The sequence below is a fragment of the Papio anubis genome, chromosome 3 (genome assembly GCF_008728515.1).
Source record: "Papio anubis isolate 15944 chromosome 3, Panubis1.0, whole genome shotgun sequence".
Lineage (NCBI taxonomy): Eukaryota > Metazoa > Chordata > Mammalia > Primates > Cercopithecidae > Papio > Papio anubis.
Window position 1 is genome coordinate 44,550,635 of NC_044978.1, and position 17,872 is coordinate 44,568,506.

Sequence of the window (17,872 nt, forward strand, 5' to 3'; positions counted from 1 at the left end):
TACACGGAACTAACTTAATTAGTTACCTGGAGTCTGTAAACGAAAAGTCTGCGAATTTGGCCTCTAGCCTCTGAGTTATCTATTCTGCACTTCTCCTCAAATGTATCAAATTATATTCTGAACTCAAATGGTCCTAGACTTTCAACAGTGGTTGGAGTCACTTTGCACTCCTTCCAAGTTATCCTAGGTCTCAACTGAAATGTCATTTTCCCAGAGAAGCTTTTTCCAGTCGCTTAATCTGAAATAGATGTTCTTTGTTATTCTATCCCTTAGCATTTCTTTCATAGCCTTTACCATAATTTATAACTGTAATTTTATTTGTTACCTTATCATTTGACTTCTATATTAGATTAATAACTACCTAGAAGCAGGGTGTTTGCATTATTTTTCAGTACTATATACATATCAGCATGGTGCCTAACACTTAATATATATTTGTTGAAATGGAATTAAATAGTACATATTTCTGTGAAGGCCAGAAATCCATACACAAAACTGATTCCAAAACTCAAAATAATTTTATTTTAAACACTTACCAAAGTTAAATTGTCCTCACTTCTGATACACAGAAATGTATATTCATATAACTCTCTTGATACATACATATACAAACATATATACATAATTCACATACATGATAATATTTTGACCTTTACTTCTGAAATTAATTTCAATTTATGTCACATATTTCATTTTTTACAATCAACTAAATACGTTCATGAAAATAATTAATTCTTCTAAAGTAGGGAATATAACTCTGGATAGGACCTATGAGGGAGGGATGGTCCAAGCTGGTGCTAGCTCATACACAATGATTTGGTGTACATTTTAAAAAGGACCCACATCCTCTGGGTAGACACAGACACACAGCAACATAAACTCTGCTTGGTGAACGGAGCCTGGGCAGGACTTCAGCTCCCACTTTAGGTGCTCTTGCACAGGGCATGACCTGCACATAGGTGGCAGTTCTGGAGAGGATTACTCAGTGGTGGTGTGAGCACATGTGATCTAGCCATCCTTGGGCTGTTCCATTCCTTGCTAGAAAAGGCCAATTTGATTTGTCTGGATTATTTTCGTCAGGAAGGGGTCCCTTCTTCTTTTCACCACTCTCTGTTTAGCTGAAGAGGGAGACCTCTCCAATGAAAGAGGACCATTTTTCATGTTCAAGTGTATGCACGGCTATCCTCTGTTCCTTCAGCCTCCAAGGGGGCTTTCAAGGTTTAATCGAAAGAAATAACCCTGTGTTGATTCTTGATTCCTAAGAAATTATGCTGTCAGTCTGGTTGTAGGCAAGGGTGCAATTTTCCCTCTGGAAAAAACGAATCAGAAGTTAGTCCATTTGTATAACACTGCTTAGTAACTGTTTAGAAATTATATCAGTAACACTAAGAATAAGCTCAAGCTATCTCCTAAGTGACCCAATTTATTGACTTTCAGGACAAACAGTAGATGAAATCAATTCTAGTTTCCATATATCAAAACTAACAAGCATGTCTTATTTCAGTAATCTTTTATAAACTTTCTGTATCTTAGGGTCAAGGGTTATAACAGATGCATAGTATTTTAAAAACAAAATTAATTTACCTTTAAGTGTCCTTAGTCTTGAAGTATAAGCCATAAGAAAGGCCTGTTTCAAAACTACTAATATGAATTTATCAGAGTAGGAGCTCAAACCACTGAAATATGTTTTTAGAAGGATTTTTACTTTGGAAAAGGAATATAAACTTGGCATTTGGGAATAAAGGGTTGGATAGTGGAAAGCACCCCAGATTGGGTTCGAGTCCTTATTCTCAAACTATCTAATGAGATGAAACTATGCAAGTGATTTAAATTTGATGGGATTCATCTTGAGATCTATTAATGAGTTTAAAGTCTTAAAGTGCTTGCAGCTCTCTGATTAATTTTATATTAAAAGTTCTCAAAGCAGAAAGAATATCAGATATAAAAAACAAAACAAAACAAAACAAAACAGCCTGTGAGATCCTAAGTGGACTTACAATCACGTGTATGAAGAATCATGTGTATACAGCAGCCCCTGGGGAAAATGTTAAACGTGTCATCGGGGCCCTACCTTTAGCTGAGGACTGGGCCAGACATCCTAGCAGATTCTTTTCAGTTATTCTGATGTGTCACTTCTTTTGGGAAAAACCTAACTTCACTAATATCCAGGTTCAGCAAGTGAAAAAGACAGAAGCCTTACCTAGCCACCGTGACCACTTTAAAGAAGTGATTAATTTAGTCAGCTGCCCACCTCAATCATCACCAACTTTTGCAATCGCTTGGCGAAATCAATGTCCAACAAGTGAAGCAAATCCAAATATGGTGAACATTCCTCCATTGCCAAAATGGGAAAACTGCCTTATCTCCTCATCAAAGCCCATCTTCTGGGAAATCAGCTCCTCTGTTAAATACCCAAGTGGGCTAGAAGCACATTTTGTGTGCAACCCTGTAGAAGCTCGTCCTGATGCCAACTTGCAGGGATCCAGTAAACCTCAAGTCACCGCTCTTGATAACGTAGACATCTTTTTAGAAACACTTTATTTATACAGACTTTGTCTAGCTGGGGAAAAGGTTAATTTATTTGTATACACGGGGATAAGTAGAGCACAGCGCTTCTGGACGCCCTTAAACTTGCAACTAATTCTTTCTCCAGATCTAACGCCTCTGTTTCTACTCCCGGGGAATCTCTCCCCAGGGACTGCGCGCGCGTGCGTGCGTGTGTGTCTGTGTGTGTGTGTGTGTGTGCTTTAAAATGATCCCTAATTCCGCGCCCAGCTTCTCTCCGTCCACCTGTGGCCCAAGAACCTGTGTTCCCAGATGGCACCAGCGGGGCCTGGCTTATTCCAGAACACATGTGGGGCCTTGAAAGGTGCCTCGGGGACTAACCCGCCCAAACCGAGGCAAACACTCTGGGAGGCCGACTCCGGCTTGGCTTGTGGCCCGACACACCGCCCCACTCCGCGCACACGTGTCTGTGACACTTCAGCGGCTTGCAGGACCTCCAGCGAGGATGTCTCCAAACCATCTCAGCCTACTCAACGGCATGTGGGATGTCCCCCTGCCTCTAAGTCAGACCCCAAGAAAGATCTTTGAGGACTTGAGCTTCACATTGAAAATCAGTGTGGAAAATGGGGGTGTCCGTGCGGCTGGGGGAGACAAAGGGTCCCAAAAACTCCCTCCCGTCCGCTCCAGCCCACTTAGTTCACCCTCCCACGGGGCGAGGGGCGGGCCGGGGGGCTGGGGTGGGGATGGCCCTGGAAGGGGTCCCTCCCTTCCCACCTCCCACGGCCCACCCTCACTTACTTTCTCTCGGAGCCTCTGCTTGGCCGCCTTTAGCCCAGGCGATGCGGAGGGGAAGCGGGGAGGAGAGAGGAGCCTGCGGGCTGCAGCAGCCGGGCAGTCCCGGAATCTCCGGACTGCGCCCCTGCCCCAAGCCCGCCGGGAACCGGGGCCGTGGACGCCCCCACCCGGGCGCCGCGGCGAGGCGGGCGCGCTGGGTTCAGCACCCTCGAGGCTGGCTCCGAACGCTCACGGCCCTCCCCCTCCGTCCGCTGCCGTCGCTGCCAGCCGCCCCTCCCCGCCGCAGCAGGGAGGCCGCCGGGGCCCGGGGGACGCGCTCGCGCGGGGGCTGCCCCCTCCCCTTCCCCCCACCCTGGGCGGGGGCGCGCGAGAAGCGGTGACGTCAAGGGGCGCGCTGTGGCAGCACCTCCCCGCGCGCTAGTTAAAAAGAAGAAGAAAAGAGGGAGCGAAACATGAGAGGCTGTGTGAGAAGCTGCAGCCGCCGGCAGAGGAGACCTCAGCATCATCTAGAGACCAGCGTTGACCCTGCCTCCGCCTGCCCCGCCGCCGCCGTCGCCGTTTCTGTTCCTGCTACTGTACCACCTAAACAACTCCCGTTACACGGACAAGTGAACATCTGTGGCTGTCCTCTCCTTTTCTTCCTCCTCTTCCAACTCCTTCTCCTCCTCCCACTTCCCAGCCGCAGCAGAAAGCCCCTAACCCAACTGACACTGGCACAACTGAAAACGGTGTCATCTGCACAACTTTATCTCGCTCCTCGGGCTCCCCTAAGGCATTGGACCCATCGCCGCGTCTTTTATTTTTTGCAAAGTTGCATCGCTGAACGTATTTTTGTCCCCGTCACCTCCCTCTGCCTCTGGAGTGCCCTGCAGCCCCGCAGCCTCCTCCTGGAGCTGCGCCTTAGTGCCTCTGCTGGGCAGTGGCGTTCCCCCCCCATCCTTCCGCGCCCAGCCCCTGCTGCTCTGGGCAGACGATGCTGAAGATGCTCTCCTTTAAGCTGCTGCTGTTGGCCGTGGCTCTGGGCTTCTTTGAAGGAGATGCTAAGTTTGGGGAAAGAAACGAAGGGAGCGGAGCAAGGAGGAGAAGGTGCCTGAATGGGAACCCTCCGAAGCGCCTGAAAAGGAGAGACAGGAGGATGATGTCCCAGCTGGAGCTGCTGAGTGCGGGAGAGATGTTGTGCGGTGGCTTCTACCCTCGGCTGTCCTGCTGCCTGCGGAGTGACAGCCCGGGGCTGGGGCGCCTGGAGAATAAGGTAGGCAGTCACCGGCCTCACGGACGCGTACTTGGCATATTGGCTGGGTGGGGTTCCCTGTGGCTCTGGCAAAGCCGGTGGCTGTAAGAAGGGCAAAACTTCTTTGGGGGAGTTCTTTTCATAACTTTTCTAAAGCGCTAACGTGATTCTGTTGTGTGTTCTCTGGGGTAAGCGAATAGCTTTCCCGCCCCCAGAGTCCGCGGTCGGGATGCTGTGCAAACTTGCCTATCTCTGAAAACAGACGCTTCTGCGGTACCCGCACCCTGGGCTGGGTAAATATTTTAAAAGAATCGCGATGAACAGTGTGTTTTGGATCGAATGGGGCACTGGCTGCGGTGAAACTGTAAATTAAGGTGGCTGTGGTTTCCGGTTTATTTTTCTAGGGTAAAAAGATTTGTGCCGTTTTCTCCACGTGCTCGGTTAGGGATAGGATTGAATTGTAAAGGATGTTGAAGCATGGTTGGTTTATGATCCCCAGCCCCGTCAGAGGGGGGTGTCTTGCATTACATTAGTTAAACCAACAGAAAGGAACTCTTGGTCCTCCGGTTAGGGACCTGAAAAACACTGGCGAAAGATTTTGCTGGGGCGTTATCACGTAAAACTGAGACGATTCTTCGTCATTTTGTAACATTATAAATTCAGACTTTCAGGGTCAGTTAGGTGTCTTGGAAGAAGATCTTCTCTAAGAATTTGTTTTAAGAGTAATGGCATTTACGTTATCCTTGTGTTAATAAGTTTAACTAAATACTAACATGGTGTTTGTTGACTGTAAAGACACGCTTGTTTTTGAGTTTGCAATATCATTCTTGCCAGGAGATGTAGTCATGGGTGGTATTCACTGTACACCAAGGAATGATTGCTGGGTCACGTCATTAACAATCACTGCACGTGAAATAAACAATCAGGTGTCTTTGCTCCCCCTCCCTTTCCCCATTTTAGGTTTAATTAAGAATTCCTCTGTTAGAACACTGCCAGTTGTCAAGGTCTGAGAGACTCTTGGAAAACTCGTGCTTCAGTCTTGCTGGCCCAGGCATTAAAAAAAAAATACCCAGGCTGAATCTAATTTTTATGCTCAGTTCACGGTAGATTTCACTCTATTCTCATGTAAACAGCTCCTACGAATCAACATATGTGTCTGGGTGGTATCTCTCACTTTGTTTTGTAACAAAAAGCCATATTGCATCATTTAATTTGCTCAAGTCATGCAAATAGGAAAAAATCAATAGGACAAAAAGGGGTCGACTTATCCTCCTCCCCACTAAACTGCTGCCCACACACAGAGTCCTGTTGCTTATGGCAAAAGAATAACAACAACACCATTGTATTTGTTAGTTGGTTCACTAATGGGTGAAACTAGAGAACATCATTCTCTTTCAGTCCCCAGCTCTGTCCAAATGTTCATGCCTTTTGAGGGAGCATTTGTCCAACTCCTTCTATTCCCAGATGAGTGAGAACTGTCTTGCTGCAGGTTTTCAGCTGCAACTCTCTTTTTATTCTTACCATATGCAGCAGGAGCCTGAGATTCAGGGAACAGATATTCCAGGATTTTATTCAAAACAATGTCATTAAGCTCCCGTGTTGCAATTGAATTAAGTTTCAAAATAGCTACATTCAGGTCACCTTAAAGGTTTTATCAGGAGCCCTAAAGAACCAGCAAATTCAGAGAAAAGTTTAGAAATATTTGCCTTTAAGTCTCCCTTGGTGTAATATATACTATGAATATACTGATGATCTAGGGACCCCTGCAGTACTCAACTCTTCCAGGGACATATGGAATGAAAATTTTGTTCTTCACTAAATGGTGGGGAGAAAGGGAAGGGGGATGGGACCGAGGGGAGTTATAGCCCTTAAGAGAAGTTATATAATTTTTTTTAAAGAAATCATTCTTTAGGAAGCAATCTGCCATGTTAACTATACACATTCCTTTCTGTTTTATGTGCTTCCAATCTTCAACAAACCCCTACTCATTTGGAAAGTCTGTCTGAATTAAGTTTGGTACACTAGACTTTTGCTGGTTCCATTACAAGTGGTTTATAAACTAACAATACCCAAATTGTTCAAAACAGAGATTTGCTATAGCTATGCATATGCATTCTTGACCTATATTAGTTCTCAAGTTTTAATAGTTTTTAAAACATGCTATTTTATAATAAACTTCAGTGTTTCCCTTTTTCCCATAAGCCTTCCTGGATTATAATATATGTTAGGATCTTATTTCATAATGTGTATACAGGAGAGATGATTGCTATTTGAAAGGGCCCTTTTTTTGTTTATGGAAGAAAAAAAATCCCCAGAAACATTTCTGCAGCTTTTCAAGAAACTACAGTAGTAGGTTTTTCCTACAGGAAGAAATTTCTTAGACAAATAGATAGTAGCAAACTAGGTAGGAATATTAGCATGCTCAGCCATACAATTAAGTCCTGTTTCTAGGCTAAGAAATTTTCTTTAATGAACTAGAATTGAGTTCAATTCTTTAGTCATGGAATTATGTTCTATTTTAATTTTTTATATATTTTAATAATGTTCTATATTGTAATAAGATTGTTAACTACCTTGACAAATAAGTACTGTCAAAATTTAGGAAGTCATATTATCTTAGCAATATTATCGCACTTTCTAAATACAGCATGCTAAAAGAATCTAATTCTCATTAACCAGATTGAATCTGCAACCAACTAAAATACCCCCATTTCTAAAACTTAACTTGTAGCCACAGAGGCATAGAAGCTCTCTCTACCTTGGGTGGTTTCACAGCCAAAGCTGTCAAGGAATGGGTGAAAAGTAATTGTTTTCAAGTGTGCCCTTTTACAATCATTTGTTTGCTCTGGCTCTTTCAGGCACAAAGGCTATTGTTGAACACATCCAACTAAACAAATAACTCATCCTGGGGTCCCTTTAACAGCTGCCTTAGTACAATGATCTATTTACATATTAGCCTAAAATTGAAACTGAACTCTTTAATGACATAATCCAGCACTATAGTTCAGAGACACATGTGTTCTACCCAACAGCTGAACAACCTTGTAGGCATATGATTTTTAGAAATAACTTTTTGTGTACCAAGTGATCTTAAGGCGACATCTTAATATACTGTCATGTATTTTCTCCTTTTGTCCCCTCATCGAACCCGTGTGGGTGCCTTTTGCCCTCTTTGTTTAGTTACTTGGTAAATAAAGAGAAATACAGAAGGTCTCTGTCACCCATTTTACTATTTGTTGATAAGCTATAGTTGGAGGCCACGCTTTACTGTGTATCCCCTATTTATCTTACCCTTCTTCTATGGATTTTACTTTCGTGTGGCTAAAGATTAAAGGATGACCTGCCAGATGTTATAAATTAGTAACAGCCACAATGATTACTAGGCATGCTGTAATAATGTCTCAAAGTTTTACATGATTTCTGAAGTATATTTAGTTTTAACCACTATGATGGTTTTGTATACAGCTTTCAAAAATTGAAACAGGAAATTAGCTTAAGTTTCTTCTTAAGATTGACGGCATCATCAGAAATAAAGTTAAGGACCTATATAAGACACCGACACATAGGCAAAAAAGAAGAAGAAATTACGCTACACACACCCAGACTCATCTGTCTAAAACCCTGTTGCAGCTTTGGCTGAGTCAGTTTAATTGACTTCAGTAAGACTATTGGTTCATTGAAACCAAAGCCAGAATGATGGCTCTATCTATCTTCAAATAGGTATTTACACTGCAGACCTCACACAGAGCAAAATGTTACCATCCTGCTGGGCCGGAACAGCATGAAACTTTAAAAAGAATAATATTATACTTGATTTCAGATAATTTATTGAATCCTACTTCTGAAACTTTTGATGAGAGATCTGTGGCCAGAACACATTCCAAAAATTGTAAAAGACAAAATTCCTTAGGCACTAAAATCAAGCTCTTCCTGGATAGCAGCTGAGAGAGTATACGAGGATCATTTTGTTTCAGCTATAAAAAATGGAAGCATGCATAATCTCCATAAAACCAAAGGTAATTACATTCCAGTTTTTCAGCCAGCAAAAGAGGTGGCTTCAGCATCCTGCAGTTGTTCTGTTCTTAGTGGACTGCTATATGATAAACAAACAGAATTGCTTTATGATAAACAAACAGAACAGAGTTGAACACTATTAATATTGAATAGATCTGGTGAGGTCTGCCAGAGTATGGACAATAAAAGACATTTAAAACATTCTTGGAATGCAAATTCTAAGGGTGTAGTCCATGTTTCCTTTTAGAAAATTTTATCCATTTAAGCAATTGTTATTTAAATAAATTGATAAGACTGTAAATATAATTGTGATTAATAATAATTTTTCTGAATATTGTAGCTACAACCCATTATACGTTTTTCCAAAATATGATCACTTCTATTGGACTTGCTGCATACTAAAATTTCAGTATGTTTGTATTCAATTTTTTTTCATTACTATGCTCTTGCAGATTCAAATTTTTGTGATGACCTGGAATATCGTTATCCCAAAAAACAAGCCATAGATTTACCCAAATTAGAACCTTAATTTGTTAAAGGAATATTTGTTTAAAACAGTGCTCTAGAATTTAAAATGTTAAATTTGATTGATAGTTCTAAAGAAGTAATAAAGTATAAATATAGTTAGATGGATTGGGAAAAGGTTTAAAATTCAATTCCATTATGTTGTTTTTAATGTAAAAAGTCAATACTTGATTTTGACAGCACTACATTTCCCAAGTCAAATATTGTGTTGATATTGCTTTCTGTATATATTAAAGGAGGTTCTGAAGGCAGGTTTTTAAAGTTACTGCTAAACAACAAGACCTATTCTGTCTATTAATTGCTAAACTCAATGAATCAGTAACTCAAATTGGTCTTATTGAAATAAAAGACATGTCACTGTAAAAATTGGGATGAAGGTATGCCACTTTTCATTAAAATTCACTACATATCATTCAAAAATACTTCGTTAAGCTCTTGTGTTTATTCATGCATATAACATACCTGAGGACCCAGTTAAAAAAATTTTCCTGGCTAAGATATAACGAATAATAAAAATTGGTTGTAAACCTGTTTGATTTCACTTTGGATATTATTTTTATAAAACATGAACGGCAAATCCTGCTTTAGAAAACTTTCCCTAATGCAGTCTGCAAATTGAAAACTAATTGAAATTTGAGAAATGTAACCCAAGTATATTTTTGACATAATCATATTAAGAATTTCAGGAATGAAATAGATTTTCACGTAAGACACAAATAAGTCGTGTCTTGAAAAATTCTGTTTTGCATGCAGTTGGACAAAGGTTGGGATTTTAAAGCTAAGTATCATTCAGTATACACTTTGAGGCAGAATGAAGTGATAAAGTCTTAAAGAGTCTAAATATAATTGTCTTTTATTTTTTCACACCTGAAATACAGATGAAGTCTTTGATTTGCAAGAATAAGAAGCACTTTTATGTATCCCTGCCTTTTGTTCTCCCAGCCCAGTCCCAGAGACTATACTTGTATCCTTATAAAGGCATTCTGTATTGTGACACAGTAATTCTTTTCAGAAAACTTCATTGGCTAAATTAGACTTTTCTACTTACACAATTGCAAAAAAAATAATAACTATACCTAACTTTACCTAACTAAAAAAATTGTTTGTTTCTGATTTATGACTTTCAGATATTTTCTGTTACCAATAACACAGAATGTGGGAAGTTACTGGAGGAAATCAAATGTGCACTTTGCTCTCCACATTCTCAAAGCCTGTTCCACTCACCTGAGAGAGAAGTCTTGGAAAGAGACCTAGTACTTCCTCTGCTCTGCAAAGACTATTGCAAAGAATTCTTTTACACTTGCCGAGGCCATATTCCAGGTAAGAAAAAAAAAATGCATAAGTAAAATAAACCACTGCACAATATCCTTGTAAGATACCTGTGCTTAAATGCTTATTTATAAGACTTGTAAAATTTATCTTGTCTTTAAAATTACCTATTTTACCTCATAATTAACATTTTCAAATTTATAACTTTTATGGCCTCTAAAGGGAATATTGTAATTTCAGTCTGCAAATAGTATAATTGGTTTTGTCGACTTATTATATATTTCTTGTTAAGCTGATAATACAGGTGGTAATCTTTATACACATTGTATTCTCAATCCAAATTCCTCGTTGGTGCCTTCTTTACCCATCACCATCAATATCAAGGCAACGTCTTCTTCTACACAGCTGATACATAACTGGAGAATGTCCACTGACTTGTAAGATAGATCCTTAAACAAAATATGATTAGCAATCCAAAAAAGTAATATCTTACAAAGCACTTTCACATAAAATGATGAATTTTCTCCTCAAAACCCCTGTAAGGTAGGTAGAAACAGTGGAGTCCTCTCCAATTGACAGATGAGGAAATCTGAGCCTTGGGAGAAGTCAAATGCCTTACTCAAAGTTATACAATGAGAAGGTGATAGGAGAGATATGGACGTTCTCATGCATATAGTGTCATGAACATGCCTAGTCACTATTGTAGTTTGGACTCTAATAAGCATATATATTCATTAATTAATTTTTATCATCAAAAATTTGTAAACTTTTGTTACTGTTGCTTTAGTTGGAAGACTCAACACAGAGGAAAAAAATAATTTAATGAGACATTCTATTAGGCAAAGTCGCACACAAATCTACTGAAGATTAAGCAGTATTTAAGGAAAAGGCAAGTTTTAAGAACTGTAGAATGCACTGAGAGAATTTTTTTAAGTGCTCTATACATTTTACTTTTTTCTCTGACTCAGGAAAGTGTAGATTTTCATATTTTTAATATAGCTCTCTTAATAACCTTATAAAATATTTTGACTTGGGTTGCTTGCTTCCTTGAATATAGCATAACATATATCTAAACCCATTCAATATGAAAATATTATTATTGTTTTCATAAACCACAGCCATGTTTCTAAGCCTTTTCTCAAGCAGCTGTTTCTTCCTCTTTATCACATTCCCCAGAGCAAAGCAGAATAGGTCACGGTTGCCTAGATGGCCTACAAAGAAGTGATAACAGATTCGATACCATAAATGTTTGCTGGAAACTTCAAGTCTTGAACACTTGCCTTTAGGACTATAAATTGAAAGTGATATCAACACTAAGCATTTTTATTTACCATTATCTACTTTAGATAAATACAACATGCTGGATTTGGGGACTTAACTGTGGGGGTCTTTATATATTTGAAGTAATTTTAGCTTCAAAAAACAATAAAATAAAAGTAATATCCACTGAAAGAGAGGGCACAGCAAACAGCTCAGAGCCAGAACTGCAAGCACCTCACTCCCCAGATCAACATATGTGGTGACGAATGACAAATTTATTTTTCTACAAAGTTTGTATATATGTAAAACTGCTGAAGTGCATCAAGATGTCAAGTGCTTTTGGTGGCCACCCAGGCTGCTTTGAAAGATAACCAGATGAAAGCTCCACTCTAGAGGTGGACAGAGCAGCAAGGGTGCTTTCCAGAGACTATGGAAGGCTTTACCCACAAGCAGAGGGGGCTGCCCCTGCGTACATCAAATGCTAATGATCATTCTCAATACTTGCCCCAAAAGTGAGCTATAGTAACACACTTGCATTACTTATGCTAATCGATTTGTTGCCTGGATGGATCCTTGGCATGTAGGTTACCATTTCCTAAAGTACAATAAATAAGATGCTAATCCCCACCCTTCCCAGCCCCTGCTCCCAGCAAAGAAGTGTCTTCACAACTGTGGAACACAGATTTTTTGGAAATTACTATAAAAGCAAATTTTAATAGTTTTCCCTTAAGTTGATTTAATGATATGGTTCACTTTCCTCTGAAGTTCAAAGTGTTGGAAAACAGCTACATTGTGATTCTTTTTTAGAAGAAACTGATCAACATATTTTTGACTATCCTCATTAATAGCTTCATCTTTCTACACAACAAGAACTTGAAGAGGAAGGTACCTCGAGGGATGTATTTTGCTAAAATAAGGCAAATGCTGAAAGAATTGGGAGACAGAAAATAATTCCAGAGACATCTTCATTTTTTCCCTATTGCCCAATACATGAAGAAATGTATATATAAATGACCTAATGATTTGCTTTGACTCCACGGCTTTAAGAAAGCACAGTCACTTTAGAATATTCATATACCTACAAGATAGCTACTTCCTAGAATGCTTAATCAAGAAATAGTCATAGTCTGCTTATTTTTCCAAAAATGGGAAAAGATATTACAAATCAATATAGTGAGTATATACTAGAGTTTTATGAATCATAATATTTTCCAGTTGTGAATTCACTTAGGGAAGTAAATTCTCAAAACTTCTAAAATTGCCAAAAACTCACTGCTCGTCTCTGCAGGTCTTTTCTTCTGCTTAACTGAGCAGGGTAGCTACTTTGCTAATCACTAAAAGAAGGCATAACATACTCTATGGGAAGCATATCTAATGGACATCTATTGGCCTTGCTTCTTCCTCTATATCTGTAGTCATAATGATTTTTATCACTCTTCGACCTCTTCTCAGCAGTAGGTTATTGTAGTGTGAAATGTCTGCACACAATTAGTTCAATTGGTTTAATCCTGTTGCTAATAAGGCCAAGGTCAAGGGTTTGATTCAACTGAATTTTTCTAGTCCTTAGCCATTCCTAACCCTGGTCAGTTAGCTTACACATGTGTCTTCTTAGTCCCAAGGAGAGTAAACCAGAAGGAGTAAATAGATGGATATATCAAAATCCACCGCTTCTATTAGGATATGTTCATGAGTAAGTCTTACTCATGAAGAGTCCGTAACTCTTTTTTTTTTTTTTTCCTTATCATGATGAGCAGCACTTACAATGAGGAAAAATAACTTTTCCCTGGAATACATGCTGAGAGAAAAGGGAGAACTCAGAATACTCCAAGGAAGCATTTATTTTATACGTCAGTATTTATCGGGTGCTTTGTGGTATAGCATAACCAGGCTCACTATCCAGGAGAGTATTTACAGGTCCAAGATAGTTGATAAATGATCAGAACTTAAAAAAAAACAGCTGCTAGAATATTCAGTGTTTGTTCATTATTAGTAGACCTGACCATATTATGATGATCCTGAGTGAGCTAAACATACGCTTTCAGTAAAATGCCAAACAAAAGGGAACCCTGGCAATAAATGTTAAAATATATCTCCCTACTCATCATTGTTCACTGCAGAATCGGGTCATTTAAGGTAAAATATTAATAAAAGTGTTAGATACTTAAATTCAAATAAAATTACATGATTGTAAAAAAAAAAAAAAAAGCCCATGTATTTAAATGAAATCTTCTGAACTGGTTTTCACACTTAGGTTATTCAATTTGTCTAAATTACATAAGAAGCTTGGAGTAAACTTATTGTCTGTATTTTTTCTTAATTTGCTAAGCAGGCATCATACCTCTGGAGCCACCAAGTTTATGAATATGTATTCATTAATCTTTAGATATTTCATTTGAAAATGACTTCTCATTTCCTCGTGTTTGTCGCAGTTACTAATTCCATTTAAATTGGAATCGATCACCAGCATAGTTAATTAATTTCCCCTTAAGATGGTATTGGTTAGTAGACAGTAATGCTGAAATACACATGTTTTTTAAGCAAGCTGGACATTTCTTTTGAATTGCATTTTGAAATTTTCCTGTGACCCTTCGGCAAACATCACATTAAAACTATATTTGTCACTCACATATCCAGTTATAAATATGACCATGGTGTGACAGTCTTCCTGCATGCATAATACAGGCATGGAGATTTTGTTGCCTGGTGGTAAATATTTCCAAAACAAGATCTAGCCCAAAACTGTGCAAAGAGTTTGATTTAACAATTTAGTTTTTTTTTTCTTTTTACCACTAAGAGACTTGTTTCACACTATTAGGCAGTTTTCATCTGAATGCTTACCCATTTAAGAAGGGAGGGGAAAAGTTATCTTTTGCAAATGGTGACTTGCTAAAGATGAGTAAATGCTTCTATGGCCTTCATTCCTCTCCCTAGTTTCTAATCCTTGAATTTTTTTCAAAGAAAGATAACTTTCTGATTGCCTTGCCCCTCCCGTGGAGCACTTCCCAGCTGCTTGCCTCTTTTTCTCTGTGCCCCCCAACCGCATGCACACACACACACATACACACACACACACGCACACACACGCACTCCCAAGGACATCTGCTCTTACTTGCCTGGTTGCCAAGACAAGATCCTTTCCAATAGCCTAGTCAGAAATTGGCAGTGAAGAGTCTCTCTCAGAAAGTTCAGGGTGAGACATTTCACTCAAAAGTTAGGTCAAAATGTACTTCAAGCTTTACAACCATTTGGGACCTTCACATTCTAAGATAAGTGTTAGGTTTGAGGGGTCCTAGGTCAAGCACATAGAAAGTAAACTTGTGGTGTCTTTTATGCACCATTGATGAGTCTCACTTGGCTGATTCCAAATTCTTAGAAATCCTTGCTAAATCTGAATTTGTTATACAACTCCTAAATTTCTACTGAGCTACTCAGTATGTTTATCACAAAATTGATGAGGTATGAAAATCTAATTTGTTATATAAAAATAAAAACTTTAGATATATGATATAAAGTATAAGACCAGAAGCAACAATTTAGTTCCACATATAAGGCTGACTCTGGCAGCACCATCGTATTTTGAGAGCAGAAATCATTAGAATGTGGAAGTGAGTCTTTCTAATATGTCCCAGAAAGGTAACACCTTATTGACTCAAATTGTAAAGGTAATATCAAAACTTTTTTGCCATAAAGTTCTTTTATTTCATATTCAAAGATAGCTGTCTTTATATAATAAAATATTTAATGCATAAGAAAAGAAAAAACATCTTTCTTTTAGATCCTATTAAGTAACTCTGTTGTTATTTTTGTTTTGACTTGTTGATATGTCAGCTTTTCTGTTTGAGATGATTGAAGGAATATTTTAAATATAATTTTTCTATTACAAATTAATCATTATCTCCTATAAGTGAAGTGCAGGAAAAACATATTTGAATATGGAGGTTCTGTTATAAGCATCAATTCATTGCTTGATCATTACACAGTGCGTCAGTTGTTTATTATAGTATATAATGACCTTGTGTTATTCATCAGATTTATTATTTAATCTTATCTAAGTGGCAATACACTAAGATTTGTAAAATGACCAAAACTGGCACCTGATGGACTGTCTCCTTCCTGATTCTTGTTTGTTCATCTGAGGAAGTTATTTAGTATTGCAGGAAAAAATGCTAAATACTGATGATGAGATAAGCTCACAGGTACAACGTACAGTAGCTAGAGAATCTTGAAAAGACATCAATGCAACAGCAAGATAAATGCTGAGTTTGTCTTATTTGTACCTCACAGGAGCCTTTTAATACCCAATACAATATTATTTCACTTTTACCACAATTTTAAAATTTAGTTTAAAACACAAATAGGAATCCCAATCCCTGATTTTTTTCCTTCTTTTTATTTAGTATGTATGTATGTATTTATGTATGTATGTATTTATTTATTTGGATAGTGTCTCACTCTGTGGCCCAAGCTAGAGTGCAGTGGCATGATCTCAGTTCACTGCAACCTCCACCTCCCAGTTCAAGTGATTCTCCTGCCTCAGCCTCCCGAGTAGCTGGGAGTACAGGTGCATGCCACTATGCCCAGCTAATTTTTATATTTTTAGTAGAGACGGGGTTTCACCATGTTGGCCAGGCTGGTCTCAAACTACTGACCTCAGGTGATCCTCCCGCCTCAGCCTCACAAAGTGCTGGGATTACAGGCGTGTTTTTATTTCAGTCTAGGTTCTCCCTAAAATATCCATCTAGTTTCTAAAAATTGTTTTCCTCATCTTATATCTTTCAAATAAGGTGGTTTTACTATGACACTAAGTGTTTCTAATGAGTGTTTTTATGTTTTTTAAAGGTTTCCTTCAAACAACTGCAGATGAGTTTTGCTTTTACTATGCAAGAAAAGATGGTGGGTTGTGCTTTCCAGATTTTCCAAGAAAACAAGTCAGAGGACCAGCATCTAACTACTTGGACCAGATGGAAGAATATGACAAAGTGGAAGAGATCAGCAGGTTCATAAAGATAAATGCTCTTTAATCTTTAAAAAAACCCAACTGACAAATCTTGTGGTTTTGACAGTGAATCAACTGTCTGTGCTTATGTTCAGCAGCTATATCCTCCAGATGCTTTATTTTTTTCTTTGTGGTAGTTTGTTTCTCTAAAATTCTAGCTTAAATGCTTTTAATACTTAGACTACTAATCTTACATTATGAGCTTGGCTTCTCTATGACTCATGTGAATTTTATGGGTGTAGTTTTAAGCCTGAATTTTAAGATTGTTGTTAGCCTATGGCACTGTGAAAATGTTCAGCTCAATTACTATTGGCAAATCAGATTTTTCTAAATAGATCTTAGAACTTTCTCTCTACATGCCTTCCATAAGGTTTATTTATTGTGAGTAAAACTGATTTTAATTATAGTCACTGAAAGATGAAACAATGAGATTATGACTTCTAAAAATATATACATGTTTTGATTCTCTTATTTTACTTTCTGATAGAAGGCTGTTCTGTTGTTTGCCATTGAAAGAATTTAAAAGAACCACTTAAAAGAATTATATTGTAACCCTTGGGTTAGCAGCACTGCATGGTTCTCAAAACCATGATTCCTAGAGGAAATAGAGTTTGAAAAGGATGCCAAGTGCATCCCTTATCTCCTTCATCTCAAGAAAAGCTTACTGGTTTTCTTTAATTTGTTTAGAAAGCACAAACACAACTGCTTCTGTATTCAGGAGGTTGTGAGTGGGCTGCGGCAGCCCGTTGGTGCCCTGCATAGTGGGGATGGCTCGCACCGTCTCTTCATTCTGGAAAAAGAAGGTTATGTGAAGATACTTACCCCTGAAGGAGAAATTTTCAAGGAGCCTTATTTGGACATTCACAAACTTGTTCAAAGTGGAATAAAGGTTGGCTTTTTAAATTTTATTTATTTTTGTGCTGGCTATGTTAATTTTATTTTAGTGTTACCTTCCTCACTGAAGGTATTTCTTTGTAATAAAAGAAAGAATCTTGCAGGAGAAAATAAGGCGACCACATAAGGAAACAATAATTACGGCACCTGAATTAGGACAGTGACATTAAATTTCTGTTATTTGTTGACTATCGTGCAATGCAATCGAATTGATATCTGACATGCTTTCCCCATGTAATTGACACATTTAAAGGAATCTTTGGCTTTATAAAGTATTTGTTTAAATATTGTTTAATGGGCATAGCACAGGATTGTACATCCATTTGCTAGTAGAAGCAAAGAGGTCTTTTGGTTATTTTGGCAATTGCAAATCATTCTTTCAC

At 38.6% G+C, this 17,872-nt stretch overlaps 1 protein-coding gene and 1 long non-coding RNA gene across 4 annotated transcripts in view; one reads left to right on the forward strand and one right to left on the reverse strand.

The window, feature by feature from the left end:
• Nucleotides 1-499: 499 nt before the first annotated feature.
• LOC110743340 lies at nt 500-3,623 on the reverse strand. The gene is made up of 2 exons (XR_002522230.1): nt 3,304-3,623; nt 500-1,309 (listed from the first exon to the last, which is right to left on the reverse strand). It is a non-coding gene; the product is annotated as an uncharacterized LOC110743340 (long non-coding RNA).
• The window catches only part of HHIP (hedgehog interacting protein), a 96,199-nt gene continuing 81,917 nt past the window's right edge, over nt 3,591-17,872 (forward strand). For all 3 annotated transcript variants that reach the window (XM_021938828.2, XM_021938829.2, XM_003899227.3), the window contains exons 1-4: nt 3,591-4,552; nt 10,198-10,390; nt 16,439-16,595; nt 17,283-17,484. In XM_021938828.2, coding sequence (XP_021794520.1) covers nt 4,274-4,552; nt 10,198-10,390; nt 16,439-16,595; nt 17,283-17,484 — 831 coding nt within the window. In that variant the 5' untranslated portion in view covers nt 3,591-4,273. The remainder of the gene's footprint in view (nt 4,553-10,197; nt 10,391-16,438; nt 16,596-17,282; nt 17,485-17,872) is intronic.